General features: G+C 36.0%; 2 protein-coding genes across 13 annotated transcripts in view; one reads left to right on the top strand and one right to left on the bottom strand.

Moving 5' to 3' along the window:
- Positions 1 to 23,454, top strand: part of LOC110377160 (NADP-dependent malic enzyme) — a 34,955-nt gene extending 11,501 nt beyond the window's left edge. For 4 of the 5 annotated variants that reach the window (XM_064037714.1, XM_064037715.1, XM_064037713.1 and 1 more), the window contains 10 exons: positions 16,171 to 16,329; positions 17,466 to 17,647; positions 17,906 to 18,066; positions 18,454 to 18,658; positions 19,061 to 19,187; positions 19,504 to 19,729; positions 20,057 to 20,199; positions 20,641 to 20,814; positions 21,213 to 21,336; positions 22,154 to 23,454. In XM_064037714.1, the coding sequence (XP_063893784.1) occupies positions 16,171 to 16,329; positions 17,466 to 17,647; positions 17,906 to 18,066; positions 18,454 to 18,658; positions 19,061 to 19,187; positions 19,504 to 19,729; positions 20,057 to 20,199; positions 20,641 to 20,814; positions 21,213 to 21,336; positions 22,154 to 22,290 (1,638 nt within the window). In that variant the 3' untranslated portion in view covers positions 22,291 to 23,454. Of the gene's footprint in view, positions 1 to 12,789; positions 12,886 to 16,170; positions 16,330 to 17,465; positions 17,648 to 17,905; positions 18,067 to 18,453; positions 18,659 to 19,060; positions 19,188 to 19,503; positions 19,730 to 20,056; positions 20,200 to 20,640; positions 20,815 to 21,212; positions 21,337 to 22,153 lie in introns of those variants that run through there. The other variant, XM_064037716.1, reaches the window with a different exon arrangement.
- A 642-nt stretch (positions 23,455 to 24,096) lies between these two features.
- Doa (Darkener of apricot) overlaps positions 24,097 to 25,859 on the bottom strand; it is a 53,452-nt gene continuing 51,689 nt past the window's right edge. For 7 of the 8 annotated variants that reach the window (XM_021335964.3, XM_021335965.3, XM_021335962.3 and 4 more), the window contains one exon: positions 24,097 to 24,480. In XM_021335964.3, the coding sequence (XP_021191639.2) occupies positions 24,410 to 24,480 (71 nt within the window). In that variant the 3' untranslated portion in view covers positions 24,097 to 24,409. Of the gene's footprint in view, positions 24,481 to 25,368; positions 25,400 to 25,859 lie in introns of all 8 variants that reach the window. The other variant, XM_021335960.3, reaches the window with a different exon arrangement.

Genomic DNA, 25,859 nt, shown 5'->3' with positions numbered 1-25,859 from the left:
CAAAAATGGGGAAGTCATGATAAAGTATCTTTGTAAATCTTGTAGTTTTCCGATGACACAATGTTTTTATATTTTACTTTATCTGTGGGCCGTGATACAATCTTGTTTTACATTACCTTCATAGTTTATTAGCGGTGTATGGTATGACTAAAAGACCAAGTGACGTGTAAAATTGTTACTTGAATGTTTAGTAGCTGTAAATCAATAAAAGTCATGGACCAAACTACATATAAACCACTTTATTGTTGTTCAATTCTACTCAGAAACAAAATATAAATAAGAATAAATTACGTTACGTATGATTTCATTTTTAACTAGATAGAATGCCTATGAATTTTATTAATTTTATGACGCTTTGTAGACTTTGACAAAACAAATTTGCTTTAATTGATTGTTTGGATATGAATGGCGTAACTTTTAGCAATATTACATTGTAACACGATTGTCGCATATTAATCAATGTGTCACCTTTCCCATACCTTTCTACCCTAGAAAAGAATTCTTAATGAAAGAACCGCATAGTTACTTAGTAATTAAGGAAAAATCCACGAGTGCATAAAAAAACTATGCTAATTTTATTCATGAAACAGTGAATTCATTTTAAAATGGCATTTAAAAAAGCGAGTGTCCATTGCAATTAAGACTTCAGTAATTAGCAGTCATTTCGCATTTCTTTCATATTAATTCTATTTTTAATTTCGCAATTGTATCTAAGATAATTTCGCTGCTACTAATTGAAGAAATTACATATGAATAAGAGTATATTTTACTCTGAAAACGTATAGAAAGTATTAGCACTAGTGTGAATGTTTCAAGGTTAAACTAAAACTAGTTATTTATTTATAGGTTTCAAAAGTAATAATAACTTATCAATCGATATGATAGTCCAATTTGGTAATGAAACCTACTTTTGGTATGACGGTTCTGTTTCTTAGTAACTGGTGCCAACCAAAACGAAGCAAAGTTTTCGACAGTTCTGTCGAGTGAATATAGATATTGATTTTGTGTGCCACGGTATGATTTGTATGTCTGCTTACCAGTCTTGTAGAAATAGTCAAGTAACATATATTTTTCTATTGTAAAATTTCAGTTCAAAGCAGTTTCGGATGCGGAATGTTCCATAATAATATTGTGTTCTTCGCTATTTAGGTCATCAAAATCAGGATAGCATTGGAAAAACATTTATTCAGTTGTAGAATTTTTCCTTCAAACACTACGCAACTCGAAGTTGAGGTTTATACCTATTATCTATTATACCATTCCTCGTAAAATATAATTCCACTCTACGTTACCGTAGAGAAATTCACAAGTGTTTCCAAGGAAAGAGCGTTTAAACCGCTTAGACTTATAAAAATCGCTATAAAATAAATTGCAGCGGTCTAGCGCGAGTTTTCTTTTTGAAGAAAGGGAAGAATACTGGTGTTGAATTTTTCATGGTAGGTATAGGGGAGTCACAAAAAGAGTAGATATGTATGAATGTGTATACAAAGTCTGTGTAAATAAATGTACATGTCACCGGTAGATATGTTGTGAATTGAAATCTATCCCAGTTATTAATTCATCAGTAACAAGTACAAATTGTGCCTCTTTGTTTAAAATCATTCATTGTTTTGTACGTTCACCTCAAAGGCCAGTTTAATGCGCTTTGAATTATTGGTAAAATTTCAATAGCGTAGATATTTCGTTTGCAGACGCGCAGTTATGGGACATAATCATGTGTCATATTTTTCAATTTCTTGCATATATTGCACTCATTTCTGTGTGTCCTGTCATGCTGTGATTCCATATTGAGTGAGGAATTTCCGAATTTCGGCGAAATTTTTCTTCCTACTTACCTTACTTAAGGTTTACATAACAATAGTCATCCTACTATCCCTAGAAATAGATATTATCTACATATGTCTATATCATTGCTACGCCATACCAGTGTCCAACGGGTCACGTTCCGTCACTCACACACGTACGAAGTGGGTGTGTCGTTACGTCACACACGCAAGGTCGCTGCTATTTGCTTGGTCATGATCAAAACCTTGCCGTATTTACCGGTAATTTACTATTACCGATCAGATTTTGTGGCTTACTGTAATCGTAATAAGGTTTTAGTTTTTATATCTGTCTTATGGGTATTATTTTTACTGTTACCCTGAAATAGAAATCACAGCCAATGTGCTGTAGTTAAAAGCAGAGTCTCCCATGAAATCATTTCAAAAGTCACTCAGTAGATACTTATTCAGTCACTTATTAATAAGTACATTAAGGACTTCAACTTATGGTAAAAGAATATGCTGAAAATAAGCTTTAATCAAAAGGTCCTCTTATTGAAGGGTTTATCGTAGCCTATATCCAAAGTGGATGATTCTAGTACCCAATTTATTCCATCGCAGTGGCCACGGGAACAAACGAAAGTGTCCTAATCTTCAGAGACCCTTGCGGCGCTTCGATAGCACTCCTATATAGGTCATTAGGCTAAGAGGCTGGTCCAAGTGCGACTTTGAATTATTTTTTAGACTTGTGACGTGAAAATTTACAATGTGACGCTGCGAAATAATCTACATAAGTAGGATGAATGAAACGCTTTTCCACGAAAAATATGTACCTATGACATATTTTGCGTGATATGTAAAATCTCATAAATGTAGCAGTTATATTTTATTTATATACTTAATTAACATATCTTGTCTTGATTGTCTAGGAGCTACAGATATTTTATGCACAATTGGCAAATATTATCTGCCGCTAATATTGTTAATCGCATTGATCTCTGTAGGTATACAAAATGTACTGAAAGTATCAAGGCTTGAAAATCTGTGTTCCATTTCTGGTTGAGATCCTATCACGATATTGTTATCAGAAATACCTACTCTGTATTATCTCTGTTAATGCCTGGAAAACAACTTAATATCTTAATCTTCAAGATCATCTCGATACATTTTTTTTATTTAAATCGTCCCTGGTGTTATTTTACGTGCAAGTCATAATGTATTTTAGCCTTGGCAAGTATTTGTTTGTAAAGTTTTCTGAAAAAAAAATGGAATGCCAATGAATAGCCTAAAGAATCCCTAGAATTCTCTTTGAAAACCGGTCACAGAGAGGACTCTTTGTAAATGGATTTCAAACAACATTCCTCATAACAATTTTTGAAAAAAATATTTTTCTCCTAAAATCAAAACTTTCTGTGTGTTACAAAGCTATAAAGAATGTTAAATTAAGTCCTAAATGTAAAATAAACAGAAACCAACTGAATTTATGTTGCCTAAGCGTCCACAAATTTTCTCAGGCAAAGGTGTATAATATATTTTCTGAGTAAATAAACGTGTTTCATGGAGGTATCTTACCGTACTTTTACCCGTGAATAAAGTTGCGAAACTTACCTCAATTAACCCTAATGTGTTTTCTCCCTACGCTGTAAATAACTATGTCTTCCGTACATAAATAATAAAGCTTTGCTACAAGGAAAATTTTAACAGAAATGACTCATAGAGCGGTTCAAAACGCTGCATCATCCTTTTAACAAATTACGCATTGAATACTAATTTCGTCATCCTAGATTTTAAATATTTTGGTTCTTACGATATGATCATAAAAACTTCAAATTGCGTCATCAAACCACATTTGTAAAGTATTAGCCGAATGCCCCTGGTTTCATCCTTGTCCCGTGGGAACTAATGCCTTATATGAAATTAAATTAATGTACCAGGATAAAATATAGCCTATGTCAATCGGGAAGAGTCTAGCTTTCCAACAGTGACAGAATTTTCAAATGGGTTCAGTGGTTTCGGAGCATTTTGGGTACAAACAAACAAACGAAATATTTCCTCCCTGCCTGTCATTTTAGTATAGGCTATAGATGTAGCTTAGTTTTTGTCAATCCAGCTTAAACATAGGAATTTAAAAAGTAGAGCTCTGATTAAAAGCACGAGAACACTTTTTAAAACCCGACGCAAAGCTGCCAGGGTCGATTTATGACGTCATTTACTCCCATTACAGCATTCTGGCGCCGTCATGGATTAGAATTCTTCCTTTGTCGTCGCATACTTCAGACGTCTTTGTGTAAAATCTTCGCTATTCCTTGGGTTTCACAATATAGGGCTTAAAACATAGTCTCCTTTGAAAAATAACATACATTCTTAAAAAAACAAATATGTATGTAATTTATTTTACCCTTGAAGGGTAAAAATTTCTTTGGTAATGTTAAAGTCGGCGTTAACATTTTATTCCGCTCGGCTGTGCAAAGTATTTTTTCGGTTCTATATTTCAGCTATTTCCCACGTCGGTTACGTATCAAACGCTACTTGGACTTGCTGAAATCTCTAGGGAGTTTCAGTGGTACGCAGTCGTCTGACAATTTTATTGCCCTGTAGTAAAGAAGTGGGGTTTACTGAGGATTTATATTTTATTGTCAAATTGATGCACTTTGTAATTGAAATTTAAATACAGATGTACATATCATTAAAATATCCGGTGGAATTGAAAATTCAATTTTCACTATACAGTGGAATCAAACAAACCACAGATTACCTTAATAGTTATTTCGATCAAACTAAAAATATAATATAACTAACCGAGCTTCGGTTTGAAACATAGTCTATCAAAAATGTCTAGAGAAAAACCGAACCTATTTTTCTCCGAATTAAGAAAATAAAATAACCATTAGGAAGTTAAGTTAGTGTCTTGTCTCGAGGTAATCGCAAGTCATTATTTACGAGGCCCTCTGGGCAGGCTTGTTTCTCAAGTTGTTTGTAAGTGTTCTGTTTATCTTTCCGTATGGGCTGATACGTAATCGACTTCAAATATTGACTGGTATACGTCAAAAGTATTATTTTCTTAAGTTACGGAAGTCTTTCTAAGTTCAAGTTAATTTATATGTTAAAACAATAATTCTGGTTGATATTTTATACTAGTTCGCAACTATGCATGGTAATTGTTTAAAATAAATAGTGTAGATATATTTGAAAAATCTGTACCTACTCTCCAGAAAAAAGGTCTATAAATAGAATTTTAGTTAAGATAAAAATTACGTAGTCTAGACGACTAGACTGTCAGGCGCCTATCAATGTAGGTCACAATAATAAGCAAGTATAGTGACAACGCGGAGATAAAAATTTGCATTTCACTAATCGAATACCAAAGTGGATTACGATATCGTCGTACATATTAATATTTCATTGCGATAAGTGGATTTATTCGAGAGCGCTGATACTGATAGAATTATATTAGGCTGAAGGGGCGAGGCTGATCTTTTTGCAAGCGACTTTTACAGTAGACTTACTTATGCCTTTACTTTATTCTGCATACTTAGTTTAAATTGGGTAATAATCATGTAAACTGTAGCAGGTTTACTCTTATGCATTCTGATAAAGATGTTTCGTTTAATTCACACACGTCGCGGAAACACAAAATGTAAACGTTTCCACAAATAGTCTATAAATGAAGACCTCTTTATTAGTACTCATTTATAAGTTTGGTATTATTTGTAAGAGGCGTTAATGAGACACTAACTTGCTAGAATAAATAAGCACAAAACCTCAACAATACTAAATGTCAGGAAACCACAACAAAGAAATAGATTTATTGACATATCACGATATTACCACATCAGTCATTACCTGAAACGAAATGTTTGTCTAACACTTCACACTTTTGTGTACAGTAGAATCAGTTAGGGGCATGATCATCAGTTATGAGTTGGTTGCATGTCACAGCTAATTGAATCATAGGCTCGGTAATCCCATTTGTTCCCAACGAGTAACACCCTCAAATGTCACACTGTTACTCGATGGGAATGTTTTTAAGAAAAAATTCCCAACCAGTCACACTGTTACTCGATGGGAACTTTTTATTACTAATTTCCCAACCAGTCACACTGTTACTCGATGGGAACTTCTTATTAGTAATTTCCCAACCAGTCACAATATTACAGTAGTTAATGAAAAGGAGAATTAAATCGGTTTTTACTTTAAAAACATTTATTCGTCATATTGCTGGTGATTCTCCTTTGAACGTTTTATTCTTAAATAATTAAATAAAATTACAATACCTAAATACATACATACATACATACACTCACGCCTGTATCCCCGAAGGGGTAGGCAGAGGTGTATATTACACCCACATCTCGCCATCTATATTTAAGTCCCACGTAATAAGGTGGGGGAGGTACCTAAATACAATCAGCTTTATATAATATATCAGAGTAAATCATCACATTTTACAACAATTATCAGTTCTAATTTCAATCAGTTCAAATTAACATTAGAATTAATAACTGTTAATTGTTGTAAAATGTGATGATTTACTGTGATACATGCATATAGGTACAAACATAAGGCTGATTATATTTAGAAAATTCTTCTTTAAAGGTTCAAATTAATATTAGAAATAAGGACTGTTAATTATTGTAAAATGTGATGATTTACTCTGTTATATTATATAAGGCCGATTGTGTTTAGATATTGTTACTATGACTAAAACATTAAAATGAGAATTACTAGCAATATGACGAATGTTAACGTTTAACGTCCGTAATTAAGTAACTGTATTTACCAATGTTGTTATTTAGTTGATTTTAATAAAAATTTAAAAAACCGATTTAATTCTTATTTTCATTAAGTTCTGTAACAATGTGTTCCCATCGAGTAACAGTGTGACTGGTTGGGATTTTTTTCTGAAGAAATTCCCATCGAGTAACAGTGTGACTGGTAGTGTGACCGGTTGGGATTTTTTTCAGAAAAAAATCCCATCGAGTAACAGTGTGACATTTGAGGGTGTTACTCGTTGGGAACAAATGGGTAATCCACGCTGTAAGCCTCGCTTAGTTTGTGGGGCGGCTTACCGTCGCCATGGCAACGCGATAACTTGCTACCACCGTGTTATAAAAGCTATGTAAACGGTGGCACCTTCACGCAGTCGGTGTGAAGTGGTGTGACGTGTGAATCTCGCGGTTTGCCCTCAGCAAATGTTTTGAACTCAAGTGTAATTGACGTAATTGTCGAGGTCATATTTTTCGTGAGGTGTCGTGTTTTCGCGCGGTTTTTTGCGAGTTGTAAACAAAGTTTCTATTACGGTGTAACTGTAGGCCGACTTCTAATGCGAAACTTATAAATAAAGATGTTATCAGGCAAAACATAACAGTTGGAGTGGAAATTCCCTGAATTTATTCAAAGCCTTTATTTTTATTTCAAAGAGAAGTTTGTTATTCGATTTCGCAGAAAAGTAATTTCGCCGTTTCATAAATCTGATATCTAGTTTGCATACGACTGTGTTTAGGTATAGCATATTGTAGCGTTGGCAAAAGTTAATATAGCAATGCGATAAAGCTCCACGTTTACTCATGAATGACTACGCACTTTTTTACAGTTTTCCAGAACAAAGAATAAATTCCCCGTATAATTACAGTACATTTTTTTGCTCTTTATAAGTTTTTTCATAGTGTCTGTTCTGTAAACTGTTCACTCATTAATGAAGTAGGAAGATTTTGCTGGCCTATTAAACGAATGTAGGTTATTGTCATTATACCGGTTGTATTATTACCAACCTTGCTTGAAATCTAGGTGGCCTAAGAGGCTAAGCTAGGCTAGCCACGCCCAGTATATCCTTGCTTTGTCGAGTATTGTGTACGTATGAAAGTTGATACCTATTGTGTTTATAGTTCAATAGACACCTTCATACAGATTGTATTGTTATGATATGAGCTGATTTTTCAAGTCTTATGCAACGTTTTTTCACTATTTTCAACTAAGGATAGTTACTGAAACGATAATGATAATACATCAAAGCGTCTGATTTTTTGGATACTTTCATCAGCTAATTATGATTCTGAGAAAATTGATACAAAAACTTAATTAATTAAAACTGATAATTTACGATTAGGAAATTAATTTTCATCTCATTTAAAACTTTTATGAGAAGCAAGCAAAATTCTGGATTCAAAGGTAAAACTTTTACCAACTTTATAAGTTAGGCAATTAATCACCTTTGACGATGAAATCTTTTAATTTAAATAGGAACTTAAGAGGAAACATTTAAACTTGGTATATGTAGGTATATCATCATCACAAAAAAAATCATCATTCGTCTTTTCGTTTTCAATGTCCTGTTTACTCATAAAGGTGACTTCTATACGAGTATGATCTACCCATACAAACGTCATTTCCTCTTTTTTCCCACATAAAATTCGTATAATATAATTTGAGGCAGCATCCACAACACGTGTGTGCTCGGAAGTCCATTTGCATCAAAATTGACGCTTCAATTATTCACAAAAAGCTACCCAATTTGCTCTCAATTTAACTTTCATCAAAAGCAAATACCTAGTAAGTATTTATTCGAAATGCAAGTTTCGATTTGGTAGACGAAGCTTGAATAAACCTTGTTCAATAATAAATTAGTAAGTTGTATTTGCAAGCTAGTTGCTATTGGAGTCTACTATCTATGTATATCTGACAGTGATAAATACCTAGACTTACTACAGATTGGGCTTTCAATCTCAGGTGCAATAATGAAATAAATGATTTATTCAAATGCCAGACAAGAATCATAAATCTAAAAACTAAAGCTACAAAACTATGTAGGTAGTAAAAATTACAGTTCTGCCTAGGTAGTTTCACCTCATATTTCTTCTTTTCTAAATTCTCATTACGAAGTAAAAAACCATTGTAGGTAAAATAAAACACTAAATTTGTTATATTCAAAGAGGAAATACTACGCTAAACCACACTTACATTGTAGGTAATCAGAAGGAAGTAAATAACATGCTTACGTGTACTAGCTAGTAGATTGATTTTCCTATAGCCTTTCAGAAATTCCCATGACGCGGTACATTGGCAAAAACTTGACCGAAACCGAATTTTACATCCTTGTATTTGTTACAAGTGAATATAAGAAATATTCAATGGAAAAATCACGGTGATTGTCATATTCAATCATGTCTTTTGTAGTGTGGTTGATGATGCGCACATAAACTATGCACTTGTAAATAGATATATTGGTACTTAGGTACCTATTGTTGTATATCTACACGAGCTTGAAAGACTAGTGTTACTAAAAGCCATTGTTTAAGAGTCATAATCAGGAAAGAGCCATCGGTTTTAAACTTACAAGATAATCTGTTTCCTAATGCGTTAATCTAGATTTATACGTAAATCATTCAACAATTTTCATTCGGTCTTTATTAGTGAATCTTTGAACACCGCATCCTCGATTGCCTCTTCAATAAAAATGGTACAATATCTATCTACGTTAAACCAGATTAAAGCGCTTTACAGCGATGCAGCGCGGCTGAGCACACAGCAGGAATATTGTCACGGTGCCAAGTCGTCGCTACCCTTGCCGACCAGACTGTCATACTATTAGTTCATACTGCCCTTGCTCTTGAACGAACATATATCTACAGCTATGTAACGCCATTGTGTCACCCCTCTATTAACTATGATTATGTAGTTGTAAACACTGGTATTATAAAACAACTAGCTGTATAAAGTGCAACTTAACCTAAGCTGGTATTAAAATTGATTGTGTGGAAATCTGTGCTTTGAAGTATTGTTATTAATTTTCTTTTTAATTTGACTCATAGGAATTGTTTTTTTAAACGATAATTAATTTTCTGAATGGTACATTATATTAACCAACCGTCTTTCAGTCGTGTCTACATTTTTATGGGTAGTCTACAAAAAATGAGCCTCTATTCATGAATATTTTTTTAGAATCTACATAATGTAGTACCTATATCTAAAGATTATGAATAGCTTATATGTACTCATAAATAGCAAAAGCGTAGCAAAGCAAAGTAAATGTAATTAGCAGAGGCAATTTCCTGCCTTTGAGAGTTCATTGACAATTCAAAGCGTATGCTCGGACAAATTCATCCCTTTCAGAACATCATACTGGGTTATGCAGATATATTGATCTATGTATATACCTATGTATATACAGTTTATGTAGGCATATTGGACTAGTGACATGATATTACGTGCTAGGGCTTACAGTAAATACAGTTAAAACGTTTTTTTTTCTTCTACATTAATTATTCATTCTTAAAACACGTGTAAGTTGAACTCCAAGCGAAATAAATTACACGTTCGAACCGTTAATGCCAAACACAATAAATGAACAACACAACTAATAATTAGGACGTACATTTTGTCTGCAAAAACTGACCGTGACTTGTGTGCAAAAAATCTAATTGCCAGGCCATTAGGTCAATGTTTTCATGCTAGACCAAAGTTCGAAACAAAAAGGAGATACTAAATATTTGGCAATTAACAAAAGACAGTCAGACAAATGAAAATGAAGCCCATTGGTCGAAAATCAGCGATTTGAGGGCTGGCTAAAGTTCGGTTATCGTTACAGTTAAATGGTTCAACCCACCCTTAGCTTACCAAATGAAATCACGAATGTATTTGCTGTAGAACCTAGTTATATTTGGTACCGTAATAAGGCGAAAGTAATCACACTAAACCGTTTAGCGTGATTACTTTGCGTAATACGTTGGACAAGATTATGTTGGTGTACAAATATTTGTGGCCAATTACGATCGCCAACTTCTTGGGAGGCACACCGATATAATAAATTGTACCTAGTTCAGATTTTATAGCCTATTGTAACTACATATGATGTATACATTCTAAAAGTAACAGGAAAATAATTTTCGAAATAATTTTCTCTTCTCACTGATTGGAAGTTCCAAAGAAAAACGTTGCCAAAATTCTTTAAGTATTAACTTTATTAAGCTCTAAATTCCAAGAGAGGTTTGTAAGTTAATGGTCCAATCTTTAGGATTAATTGAGTAAGAGAATGGGCGATTTATTTACGTCGAGCCAAGCCGTTCCAAGTAGAACGTAAACGTAGGTAGGTACGCTGTAAGGATTCTCTATAAATCTCCCCATATTCCGGTTGCTGTTCTCCAAACGACCACTCTTTAATATTTACAATGTATTTGCATCATTAAATTCTTGTCATTTTCGACAGTATTTAATGCGAGGAAAATGTTAACTTAAAAGGAAATGTTACCTCCTGAAAAGGGGTCGAAAAAGATTGATCGACTCGTGTCAACGCACTCATACCTACATACAAACAATGAATAAAACAGCTTTATTTTTAAGGGGGACGTCATTCAATCTTTTGTGTGCCAAGTTTTCACTCACGTAGTCTGACACCTGTCTAATATTACAGGAAAATAATATACTACTTGTATTGTAATAGAATTTTATTCTCGCCAATTATAAAATACGTGAGAAAATGAGATGATGATGTAACTTTTATTGATTAAGTCTGCATTAATAAACGTATATGGCACAATAATTATAACGGCAGAAACTCGTAGGCAAATAAAATGGGTACTCTGATTTTACGAGCACCTGCGTACAAAAGTTAGCACGGTGAAAATGATTTATTCACTCTGGAAATTATTATGTTGACATGGCCGCTCGTTTTGTTTGCTTCGTCTGATTGCTGGCAGAATTTCTCGTATACTTAAATTTGTATTTTCGTGTTTGTTGTTTGTTCTGCCTAAACTCCCTGACACAGCAAACTAGGCTTTAGGACTTCAAAATTCAGTCAACTTATTTTTGAGAGTCAACTTATTTTTGCTACTTTAATTTCGAAGTCTGAAATGGAATGATGAAAGAAATCCAATTTACGTTTATAATCCTAAGATCTATATCAATGACGATGTAATTAGTGTCAATGCTAGAATGAAGTTTACGAAACCTCTCTAACGAATCGGAACCACGTCAATCGTCATAAAAACCAAATCGATCCGGCCGAATACGGTGTGTAGCGTTCCGAGATTTGTCGCCGTCGGCACTTTACATCAAGTTGAAGGCTATTTGGCGATTACTCGGGTAATTGGGACAATTTGTGATCGTATCGAGTCACTCGACGACGTTAATGATCGTGCTTCTGATAATGCCCAGGGAACCTTGCAACAAGCCCGCGAGGGAGTTAGCGCGGTCCAATGTTTGAAGTCTAAAGACAGTAATGTTATTCGGAACATTTGTATGCTTGTTACGTTGTTGTTAATTGATTTCGTGTCGAACTGTTGTCTTTATGTTTCGGTAATAGAATGTGTAGGTGTGCAGTAGAAACCTTGATTTAATTAAGTTTATTTTAGTCTTACGATGCCGCACTAATACGTCTACGGAGTTGCACAGCATTGTCTTTTTTCTCCTTTGTTTTAAGGAAAAGCTTTAGGGAAGATGATCTTGACATGTAATCCCATTCAAACAAACACAAAAATGTGTTAATCCCAATACTCGAAGAATACATTACACGGGATCTATGAAAATATGACGAGGGTCAAACATATGCAATACAAAAGACCCTTTCGACCTCCATTCCCCGTCCATACTTGGTAAAGAATAGAAGTCATGGCAGCTGTTATTATCGTATTGATCGTACGGGGTGGCGCACTCCTGATAAATATATAATAATGGCCGTTCCAGCTACACCACTCCTTCCACTTCGAATGCAGTCGCCGCCAGCGACGCTGAAAATTGAAAAGCGTTTTCCATTTAGATAAAGTGTAAAACGTTCCAGGCTTTATAGCTTGTAGCAGCTGCCGCTCTTAAACAACTTTATGCATGCCAGGGTCTATATAACTATAACCATTGAAGAATACAATAGATCCTTTGTTTTGTTATCTATAAGTTTAATTTACATCTTTTAAAACAGTCGTAAAATGGCACATTACTTTTCCATTGCGATATAAAAAGTAGTTTTGCTCGTGTGACGTTGAATGTGGCCTTGAGTGTAAATTGCAAGTGATGGTGATTCGTCAGTGACTGTGTAAATGGACTGGAGTGGAAAATGGAAAGGGATTGGTGGCACCTGACTCCGCGGAGGGATATGTACGCGGTGCCCGAATGTGTTGCAGCTATAGACTCACGGGTTCGTTGGACCACTAATTTTGATTTGTGTTGTTATTACATATGCGAAAGTTATTTCGTCGTGCGTCAATTTATAACACAACGCCGAGTTTGATTCGACCTTAGAAAACACGGTTATAATTTTACTAATTGCATTTTTATGAAAACAAAAACTTTATTCCGCAAACTTCACCTAGTGATGTATGTAATTGGTCCCAAGATACACAGATCAGTCGGTGGCCAATATTGAAACTAACCGCAGGCCACAAAGCTGTCACCATAAGTCCACCTACATGTACTGTCCCTTCTATAGTGCAGTAGGTACTTCAATGCAGATACATAGTAGGAAACCATTATTGAATAGAACTACGTAAGTAGTTCCAGTGCAAAGGACTCCTAAATTGCATTCCTCTAGTGCGCGCTTGGAGAGAGGTTGTGGATTATTAATTCCTTGTTTATGATAAATACTGGTTTAAAATTTTTAAATGTATAAAATAATTAAAACGGCACCCACCTTTAAGAATTATAGGTTTAGTATTACCTATACCTACTAAAATGTAAACTGCTGCAGACAGAATTTTAGTTAATACTAATAATATCTTGAAAGTATCAATTTGTTTTCGCCGACAGTATAAAGGCAATCCTCTAAAATGGAACGGAATTGTTCCAAATTGTTCCTCGTACAGTCGTAATAAATTCTTCAGAGAAATAATTAAATCATCCAGTTACACCAACCAGCTTCAGACGTCACATTTATTTAAGTTGGTTTTAGAGATAGTGATGATTGTAGACTTTTGCCATTTTGTAAATGCTATTTAATTTAATTAAGATACTATTTTAGTGGTTTCTTTTTCAATTTTATTCTTGCTAGCATCGTGTGTCCATGTTATCTGACTTTTGCTTGCAGACAGCTGTTCTAGTTGCTCAAGAATTGTAAACACTGAAAATACAACATTTACATAATGTTGTGTATAATAATAGCATTCTTACTGGAATAAATTAAGTACTATTTTAATTTATCCAAGATAACTCACGAAAACAATAGTTAGCAATGTACTATTGTAAATACGAGTAGGTGTATTAATTCGTACATAAAACATATAGGTAGGTACTATGTGTTTGTGTACTTTTGCACGCACGTATCACTAACTGATTGAGCACGGTTTTCAGTTACACTCGTTAATGTTAGTTTAGTGACAATGTGATAAGAGCCGAGAGGTGAGCATTCTCTCTCGGTAAGGATGATTAAGACTTTTGGGAACATACCTATATTTAAGCATCTGTTCTCAAAGGACTAAGGATAAAATAACATGAGTAAGACCACCATAAAATAATATGAGACTAGCTTGGTGAAAAGTAAACTTTGCGCGAAAATAAATATTTACGAATCTGTCCACTGCAAGGAACTGCCTGACCTATTTCTATCGTAGCTTCGTATCTTGCTCATTCTCCCCGGAGTAAAGTTTAAATGAATGCCTGAGAAATTGCAGGAATACTAAACTAGTAGATGTACGGTACCTATAGTTACGCAATATTGTTTCTGCTTTGCTTTTGTTCAAGAATTCCATTTTGCTTTCTCAAACTTTTCCCGTGAAGACGGATACTCGAGAAAATTAGTTGAGAACAAGGAGTATTCTACATGTTTATAGGGCAGGCAAATGTTTGGCTTCTGTTGCCAATGAAACCTTAGAACTGTGCCTAAATTGTAATCCAGATAAGTTTGCATATCGCATAATATAGTAACTAAATCACCGTAAGATCATACCTACCCCTAATGATTTAATTAGCGGACACCTTCCCACTGCCGGAATCAAAACATCTTTACGCACGTAAATATAACCCGATAATTCCAAGACAAGCTAAAACAGACCTTACGGCAATAAACATAAGGTGGTGGAGTGACACGGTGTATAATCGAAGGTCGTTGAGAAGCGGTCACCTTCATTACATCACGACTTGACAGTGTCAGCCGATCGCTGATCTCTTCCGGCCCGCCACTGCTCGCGGAATTTGGTTTATTCCACGCATTTGTTGATTCATTTTAGCATTTATTTACAAACTGGTCTTTATCTATAATTATCTTTGGAGTGTTGTTTCATGTTCTGTGTGTGGGCGTAGTGCAATGCCCATTGCGGTCAGTTTATACCGCAATGGAGCGTTGGCCCGATAGTTGAGAAGGAAGTAGTCAATCAACTACTAAAGTATGATGGAATGCTTGAATTTGCAAGTTGATCTATTTATATTTTAATCTATTATTAAGGGCCGTAACGGGTCGCCAGCTAATATTACCAAGTAGATATGTACCTACTCTTTATTCCTCTCTAGAGAGATGGAAGATGTTTTTACTTGGAATCTAGGTACCTACTTGAGACTATTGAGACAACATATCTGAGACTTCAGACAATAACTTTGTTGAAGCAGTTTCTAACTTCATAATGATTAATAATTTCGTGATCAAAGTTAAGTTTCTTTCTTTTTAGTAATGCAGAATTGTATCTAAATGTCTATTGTTTTATTTGTCCTACACAAATATAATAATAACCGTTAGAAAAAACTGTGAAACAAGATGTTACATCACCTGTAAAATTAAAATCCTTCGAAAGACGATAAAGTTTTTTATAGTGTTCCTATATGGGTCTACCATGTTTAGAATTGATATAGCTAGGTACAGCATAAAGTCAACAGATAGTGATTGGCGCCGCAAATAGAAAGCATTGCATACAACAATCCACATTTATGCAGCGTGCGTTATCTGTGCATCGATTTTTCTCTACAAACTGTATTGTTATGAGTGTCCACGATAATAATGTTTATTCCTATTGTAATCTACTTCAAACTGTGGTATATTACTTATTACAATGGTTGCTGGAAATGACCAGAATAAGCGAAATTCCGCTCCGGTCATACCGACCTGTCTAAATGGAAGCGTGCCAGATTTCCGACGGTACGTTTATGGCGGAAATTAATTTACGACTGTTATGCGTACCTAACTTTACCTTTATATGGTTCTCGTTTTATGTAGCCCTAGCAATGCCGATTTGGACATAATGTTTGGTCAAATAATAGAAATTTACCTGCTACTTAGGTTTTTTCTTTCGTCCTAGCTTCATCATATTATGTTATACCTACACATAGTGGGACAAATAATATGTTATTAAAATCGTTCAGTCAACATGCGTACGAATGCATATGAGAAGTCAATATGCAAATATGTATGTATTATGCTACCCTATGCGACTTACCCTGAGTGACCACACTGACCACTTTCTTTTTACAAATATCTCATGAAATCCTTCTTCTTTCTCAGGGCATGGCCTTCACCATCGAGGAGCGGCAGACCCTGGGCATCCACGGGCTGCTGCCAGCCAGGGTGAAGAGCCAGGACGAACAGGTGCAGATGTGCAAGCTCTCCATCGACCGCTACGAGGATCCGCTCAACAAATACATGTACCTCATGGGACTACTTGTAAGTGTCTAACATTTATATGATTAATTAAGTAGACTTCGGAAGACTGGCTTTGTTTCCAAGAGCCAGAGCTTTATAGGAATTCATGTAATAAAAAATAAAATAACAAAGATCCCGATGAATTGAGAACCTCCTCCTTTTTATTGAAGTCGGTTAAAAATGGCTTTTAAAGAAAATACACTTTTACTCCGTTCAATTCACAGTCAAGTACGGAAGATACGCACGGAGGGACTTAATAAAATATTTCAGAGTTAATACCTCGTTAAATATGAATAAAACTCCATTTCATATTTATTAAGTCGGTTTGCGTCCAGAATAAATTGGGAAGAATCTTTTGGTTCAACGGAGCTGAATAGTGAATATTTATAAGGCAGACGAAAGGACCAACATTTTGTTGGTTTATTTCGCACTTATATTATTATATCTGAATTCATTCCTATTTATAAATTCCGCAATATTATAATATAAACGCGGTGAGCCACAATTAGAATATCTGCGTTTTCAAATGTACTAAGAGTACCCATAAGCACTTCATGTTAATTGTTAACCTTACCCAAATCAAAGTGAAGGGATTCATGAAGCATAGATCCCGTCATAAGCAAGGTTAGACCATGCAAACATAGAGCCGTATGCTGTCAAATTCATACGATTAAATCAATAGACACATGCAGTCTGCATCAAAATCCGTTATTTATTACCTACGAAATTCTTCTAAGAGAAGATACGAGAATCTTTCAAAATAGTTTTGAATTTAAACTATGTAGCTATACGCGGAGTATGCTCAAAGTATTCACCAATGGAGGATTAAATAACCGAGTGGATACCAGAAGCGTCGAGACGAGCGATATCCTCTCTAACTTATAACAACTAAAGTAATTATAAAGTTTGACCCGAACTAGTTCATTACGGTACTTCAACGCCAAATGTTTCAGTGGGTATGACCAGAGTCAGATTTGTCAGGTTTCCTGGAGCTTACAAAGTACTGGAGTAATTATTGAGTATTACTCAAGAACAAGAGTCTAAAATGACTACTCTTGTAACTTATTTCTTTCATCAAAGATGACAAATATTATCGTATTGATTATAATCAAAATATATAAAGATGTAACGATGACGATGAAAATTCTCTTTTTCAGGACCGCAACGAGCATTTGTTCTACCGCTTCGTAGGCGAGAACGTGGCAGATATGATGCCCATCGTATACACGCCTACCGTGGGGCTCGCCTGTCAGAAGTACGGGCTCGTCTACCGTCGCCCTAGAGGACTCTTCATCACCATCCACGATAAGGGACACGTTTACGACATTCTTAAGAACTGGTGAGTTGAGGAAACCTTTGAATGTTTTGGTGTTAGAGATGCTTGGGTGTTAATCGATCCTAGTTTGTTTTGAATATAACCTTAGAAGACCGTTTACATTAAACTTGATGTAGGATCCATTTTCGTGGAATCTCGAAGCGATACTACATACTTGGTACCTCATTTCTTGACTAGTACGTAACTGCGTAACTAAGAAGTTATGGTGAATATATTGGATTACTCACATTGTTTCATGTTTTTATATTCTTGTTTCTTCAGGCCGGAAACCGACGTTCGCGCCATCGTAGTGACGGACGGTGAGCGTATCTTAGGTCTTGGAGACCTGGGCGCCTGCGGCATGGGCATCCCCGTCGGCAAGCTGTCGCTCTACACCGCGCTCGCAGGCATCAAGCCGCATCAGTGCTTGCCTATCACTTTGGGTAAGTCAACTCTTAAATTGATGATGATGCACATAAGCAATTTTTACGTTCATGAGGAATTAGCTTTGGAAATGGTTTGACACAGTATTTTAATACGAGACGAGCTTTTTGAGCATAATTAAATTCATAACATGGTAAATATACCATGTATGTTACCAGGTACGTAATTGGACATCGATGGCATCAACTTGGTGGTTTTTCGAAGTCATTATGGATTTTTTATCTATCATGAGAAATATATATTACCTCTTTAAAATTATAGATACGACATCAAAACCAATCCTAAAATTCCACCTCACCATACACATCATCCTCCGAGCCTTTTCTCAATCATGTTGGGGTCGGCTCACCATACACACTATCTGTAATTCAAATTTCTGCCCGCAGACGTCGGCACAAACAACCAGACGATGCTAGAAGATCCCCTCTACATCGGTCTCCGACAGAAGCGCGTCCGCGGCCCCGAGTACGACGCCTTCATCGACGAGTTTATGCAGGCCGTCGTGCGGCGCTACGGACAGAACTGCCTCATACAGTTCGAGGACTTCGGCAATGCTAACGCCTTTAGACTGCTCGAGAAGTACCGCGGAAAGTAAGTAAAAAGCTGTGCCTTTGTCTATCTGTTCTATTTTTCTTCTTGTTTGTATTCTGTGTGTGTAACTGTGTGCATAAACTGTTAATAAATAAAATTGATTTTGCTTGACGTTGTATGGGGCTTTCGTCAGGTAGAGATAGAATAATTTTATTGGTGATTAGCCAAAGAAGGTGGTGGCCGATGTAGTTCGGTGACTGTAAATCGGAGAGAAGTCATTCAAATAATTTGAAACATCATATTGTTTAACAGGATTTTAAGCAGATGTTTAGAAGTGCAAAAATGTATATGGATGATTTAAGAATTTGATACATTCTTACAACTACAATATTGATTTATCTGATTTGTATTTGTTTGGGTTTTGGTGTGGTCTTCAATACTAACAGTTGTTTATTTGTTCAGGTACTGCACATTCAACGACGACATCCAGGGCACAGCCGCAGTAGCGGTAGCTGGTCTGCTCGCTAGCTTGCGTATCACCGGCAAGAAGTTGTCCGAGAACACCATCGTTTTCCAGGGAGCTGGAGAGGTAACCACATTGAACTGTCTATTAATAAAAATATTCCGAAAATAAACTGCCGTGAAAATAGCGCCATTGACTGCTGTTAGAATTTTGTATGACACGTGAATTTCTGACTCAAATTATGAGCTAAAAGTTTACCAAAAATGGTCAGTATGGTATGGTGGTATTTAGACCATGTCGTAATTTTGATCGATGACAGTAAAATAAATAACCGCTATTACAATTTAATTTTAATTGTGTTGAGTATTAATTGAAGCCTACTCTTATTTCCCAAAATATTTGAATGACTAATGTACATGACTATTTAATTACTCTATTTCAGGCATCTCTAGGTATCGCCGGGCTATGCGTGATGGCGATGATGGCAGAAGGCACGTCAGAAGAGAAGGCTCGGTCCCGCATCTGGATGGTGGACTCCAAGGGTCTGATCGTCAAGAACAGGCCCGAGGGCGGACTCAACGAGCACAAGGAGAAGTTCGCTAAGGACCACGCGCCTATCCGCACGCTGGAGGAAGTCATCGATGTCGCTAAACCTTCCGTGCTTATTGGTTAGTAGATAAAGTTTATTAGCTAATAAAGATAAAGATGGGATGTGATTTAAAGTGACAGGTAATTACCGATATAGGATGGTATAGAGCGGGAAGTTTACCTACAAAAACTACTGATAATCTACATAAAAGCTTTTGAATATTAAAGTTGAAAAGTATTGGGAGTTCATAGCATGAAGATTAATAAGAAGTTATGTTCTTTATATTATTTTCACCAACTCAAAATTTTCCTTAAGCCTAGACAAGCTGCTAATGACGGTGTAAATCTAATAAAATTAGTCAGTCCTGCTAACAACAATTTGAATCTTATGGCTGTGTTGTTTGTAGGTGCTGCGGCGATCGGTGGTGCCTTCACGACGTCGATCCTGCGCAAGATGGGAGCCCTCAACGACCGCCCCGTCATCTTCGCGCTGTCCAACCCCACCAGCAAGGCCGAGTGTACTGCTATCGATGCCTACACTAACACTGAGGTTTGTGCCCACGCCTAGTTTATTACAATTACTAGCTGTCTCAAAATTTTCATCATAAAACCTACATTTATTAGCTATTTCAAAATTTTCATCATCATAATCGAAATGTTTTTCATCCTAGCCCCTTTACGCTTAAATGTGGTATATTTACATTTTTTGTCCAGTGTTCTGTAATTTATTTTTAACATTCATCGTTGATACTGAAATGACTACAGATATTGATTTCTAAATACACTTTAAAGAATATTGCGTCTTGTAGTAATGAGTTTCTACTCCGGGTCGCCATAACAATTTCACACACATACAGAATCAGAACCAATTTCTATTTATCTTTTTCCAAAAAAAATTGTGAGTTTCCCAAAAGTCGATAATTAAGTAAAATTGACGAGTTGAAAACGTTCTTTTCTGTATGTGCCTTAAAAACCTCTTTGTCCAATCCAGGAGCGAGCAATCTTCGCGTCGGGCTCGCCGTTCCCCGACTACCGCACGAAGGACGGGCGCGTGCTGCGGCCGGGGCAGGGCAACAACTCATACATCTTCCCCGGACTCGCGCTCGGCGTGCTCTGCGCAGGCATCATCGACATCTCTGAGGACTTCTTGTTGCTTGCTGCTGAGGTAGGATTCTTAGTGAACATTTTCTTCATCTTCTAAGTTAGTTAGTTACAGCCTTTTAATCGTCCCACTGCTGCGCGTAGACGGGATTCTCACACGGAGAAGGATTGAGCGTTAATCATTCATCATCGTTCATCTTCAAAGTAAATTTTCAATTAAATCAGTACCTAACAAGTTCTCAAACGTCAGGTTCATCAGAAACAGATATTCCATCCAATTTTGCTGTTGGACGCATGCTGTTAGACAATAGACACATTAGTATCCCCTTATTATTTTATTGTGCACATCCAACTTTGGATCAAGTTAAAATATTAACGTAATTCTTTCTGTAGAGCGACTGCCTTTTTCGTTTCATACTTCGAAAGCTTTCAACAAAAAGTAAATAACAAATGTTTCTTTAGGCGTTGGCGGAGATCGTGTCCCAGGAGGACTTGGATCAGGGCAGCCTGTACCCGCCGCTCAAGGACATTCAGAACTGCTCCGTCAAGATCGCCAAGAAAGTCTTCGAGCACGCCTACACATGCGGTAAGTCTTACCACTACTGTGTATATGAATAATATAATTTAAGTAGTACGTCTCCCAAAAATAGCTGATTTCGTACATTTCCAAGAAATTGTCTAAATTGGTTCACGTGAATGAGCAACAAAGGAATTTCACATGTGCATTAAATATCCTAACCTATCGTTCGATCAGACGTACACCAGGAAGTGTGCATAGGCATAAATAAATATGTTTATTTATCCTAGTTAGCAAATGCAGGCGTCAACAATAAACAGTGTGTATGGTAAACACCTTTGTGTCTCAATTAGATCGGGTGAAAAATTCGCGTGGGTGGCAATAAACGCTACTTGCGTCATAGCAGCGCGTATTATTTTCAGAACCTGTTTCCATTGCAAATAGATAACACAGTTATTTGTATTTATGTCGTGTTTATAAAGTATTTGTTAATAGCGTTGTTGGTATGGATTGATCTAGAAGTTCTATCTAATTTGCATTCCTTGAATACTCCGTCATTGTGAGCTGATAAATAAATATAGCCAAAACATTCAGCTAGAATCCCTGGAATTATAGCAAGTGAAGTGATTACTGGTTACTCAGGAATATCTTCCAACTTAATATCGTGCTCTCTTAACTAGAATAGAAAAAGAATTTGACTGTTCAGAAAGAAAAGATTTTCCAAGCTAAACTATTTTTCTCCAAGTGATTTGAAGAAGAGAACTGGTAAAAGATCGTAATTATTTTGTGGCAGTTTCCTAAACAACTAAAGGGGTCTTAGTCATGTCCTTATAAGTACATTTTTTTTCGTAGAAATACAAGACTAACACATGAACTCTTTTCGCAGGTAAAGCCTCAGTGCAGCCGCAGCCCCTGAACACGGAGGAGTTCATTCGCGCGCAAATGTATGACGTGCGGTACTCGGCCGCCATCCCGCCGGTCTACGAGTGGCCACACACCGAAGTGCGCGTCGACATGATCTAGTGCCCCACGCGTAGCTTACATTGCCCAGCGCTTGAACACACCACAACTTCATAATTACTTAAAAAACAACTTCAATTGGCTCACCATACAAGCAGACAGGTCAAACTGAGAACCTTCTTTTTTGAAGTTGGATAAAAACAGAAAAATTCTAATTCTATCGAAAAAACTTTTTTTCCATCTGTTTTTTTCCCTTCTTTAAAACGTCAACGGAATTACGAAAGTTGGGGTTGCCAGCAAAAATTTAACCAGTTTTTAAATAAATATTTTTGTTGGTGGTTTTCTTGTTTTTCGTATTCTTCTAATGGCTAATGTTTAAAGACAAGTGTGAAATGATGTTGATATCTCTAGATACAAATTATCCAGGGTAAGACCAAGGTAGATAAGCTGTAAAATCGCTATTTGGCGATTAGAAAACATTCAAGTCTGCTATGGATCTTACGTCTACTAACAGTCATACATTCCGGATTGTAATTATTGTAACATGTCATAATCTTTGAGACTATTAACTTGGGATTTAAGAAATATTTAAAAAATTGAAACTGATATTGTGATGTTTTCAAGCGCTTGCAGTGTATTAACAAATAATCTTGCTTTGAATATTTATTTAAGTCGATCGTACTGATGACCAACGAGCGTTCTAAAGGATTTGTTAAGTGATCGTAACGTATATGGCGGTTTAAGTGACTGAAATTATATTTTACAAAATAAAAGAGGCATTTATTGTGCCGCCTGATGTTATTTATGTCATTATCTCTGGGTCGGAACACACGCGGAGCTTACGATGATACATCACATCGCAGTAATCTCGAAGAACATCACGACTTGAAAGCGTCGTGTGTGCGCCGACCTCAACTGTTATTTATTCACCATTCCAAAAGCAACCTTGAAATTAGTTATATTTTGTACTTAAGTGTTATTTATTAATAAAATTAATGCTTGGTAATTAAGCTCTCATATCATTTATCAAGCAGGTTTTGTATTTTTTTTTCATGTTGCAATGTATATTGAGGGCAGTTTGTGGTAACAATGTAATACTACTTGTGTACATTAGAATTAGAATAAATTGCATGACGTTCCTTTTAAAATTATAGTATAAGTTACAACTTAAACCATGAATGTACGGTATTTATATGTAAATTTTTGAAAATAAATTGATTATAACAATTTAATATAAATTTTATTTTTAAATTCTACCTGGCGACCTTCGTACCTACTGTGCGGCACAACACTGATATAAGCGCCATATACGAGGAAGCACTTATTTAAACACTGTTTATATAAACCATCCAGCAGCATATTGATTGAAATCAATTTGCATGAGTGGCATCTTAAATCTTTGGATGGTATTCGGTCAGTTTAAGGTGCACCACCGATATACCATCGATATAAGGGACTAGCCGCTTTCCCAAGGTCTTACAGGCAGTAGTACTACATAGGGTTAAGATATAGCCCATGTTATTCGCCAAGAGTGCGAGAGTTTTCCAAAATCGGTTCTGTAGTTTCAGAGCCTGCCACAAACAAACGTATGATAAGCCGATAAACTTTGTAGTAGGTACATAATATAACAATTTGAAATGTAAGAACTTTCGGAGTTAAACAAGGACATCGAAAAATGCTATGAGGTATACTTTAACCACGAACGACAAGATCACGCCTCAAAATAAAATTATATTTGAATTTTACGTTACCTGGCGATGTATGCATCATAGCGATAACTGAACCATTTTCAGTTTCCACATCATCACACGCCTCGATAAATTGCACTTTCAGTGAATAGGTAAGAGTCTAGAAATGAAAAGAGTGAAGTCCAGACTGACAGTCTTTATTTCGAATAATAGTTACTTTATAAATACAAATTGAGAAGTACCGATTCACAACAAAATATTACCTAGATTACAATGTTCGACAAATAATTATCACTTATCACTTCATTACAACTGTACAAGTTTACACAGTCGGCGGGCGACGCAGCCGCGCCATTTGACTATCGCGTGGGTGCGGGCAGCACCGGCGGGCCGTCCGCGCCGGGCCGGGCCGGGCCGGCCGTGTCCGGCCCCGGGCGGGCGTGTCCGGTTCGCCGGGCCGCGTCCGGGTCCGCTCAGGCGGCGCGTCCGGCCGCTCACCTGCTGAGCGAGTGCGACCGCTCGCGAGACGTCGAGCTTTCACCGTTGCACCGTAAGCGGTCATTGCCTGTAATATGCACAAACTTATTTACTTCCAATTTATAACGGCTTATCATCAGTTCTTACGGGAACTTTAAATATTTTTACAGTAAAAATAAACAGAAAACTCGTAGATATAAAACATAAATATACAATCTTACTAAACTGAACGTGGATTACAATAAACGATCTATCTGTTTAGACATTGATTAGAGGTTGTGACAATTTATATGAAGGTTATGTCAAAATCCAATCTCTAATCGCAAAGCAACTGATAGGTCGGTTATTAAAATCCATGACTAGTCTGCTCTTTTGAACTGTGTTAAGCGTCAGTCAACTGTCAGAATGTTATGAAAACATTATTATTTATGACGTCTGAAGTAATATCATACATAACACATACTTATGTCTAGAAAATAATAATAAATTCAAAATTGATCTCTGATAAGAACAAACAAACCCTTGAGAATATCTCTCAAGAGTTTGTTACGACTCAGATGATTAAGTTCTAGTTATAAAAAGCTAAAAGGTTACATTTTTTTTTTGGTGTCAGACAATCGAGCTAAGCTAATCAGATTTCGTGCAAGCTTCATCATTGAGACGAGACTAATTTTTAGTATAGAAATATGTTTAATAAATTCTAATATTTAATTGTAGCTTGTCACATCTAATTGCAGTTAACAGCACCAAATTCATCTAACACCAATACCAAATAAAGTAAAAACAACAGCACATAATAAGTTACAGACGAGAAAAATAATAAGAATATAGAAAGCGCAAGAAATCAACGGCACACTAACAACACAATAAAAATTCAAATAAAAACTTCATGTCGCAACATGTGTTCCAAAAATATAACATTATCATATAGAAAAATAAGCTTTAGAATAAGCGTCTAACGACAAAAAGGCCTGACCTAAGGAATGATGGCCTTGTAAACTGGTGTCCTATAACAAAAGATTACTTGTCACAAAATAGACTTGCATATTTTATTGTAGGTATGTACTGCCGCTTTGGTTTCATTTTTAACATGTCCGATTTTGCATTTTAATTTATTTCATTTTAGACATTTAGAAAAGTGTACAGGCAGCTTCTGTGTACACTAGTGCTGCCTCTGTCATATTGAAAAAGTTATCCCACCCAAAACAAAAATGTGAAAAGCTGCCAAGTTCGATAATATGGGAATGCTTCGCCTATAAAAGAAGTGAAATCTGAATAAGTACCAAGTTCCATACACATACCTCAGTTAGAAATAGTTACTTTTTAATGATGTTACTTGGCAAGCTTTCACACACCTTGTTATAAACCTACTAAACGCAATGAATCAAGTATATCATTTTCTATTAAAACTTGCCAAGTAACATTATTAAAAAGTAACTATTTTTAACTGAGGTATGTGTATGGAAC

The sequence above is a fragment of the Helicoverpa armigera genome, chromosome 14, assembly GCF_030705265.1.
Source record: "Helicoverpa armigera isolate CAAS_96S chromosome 14, ASM3070526v1, whole genome shotgun sequence".
Lineage (NCBI taxonomy): Eukaryota > Metazoa > Arthropoda > Insecta > Lepidoptera > Noctuidae > Helicoverpa > Helicoverpa armigera.
The sequence above is the reverse complement of the archived record's forward strand: the minus strand, read 5'-3'. Positions and strand labels throughout refer to the sequence as shown.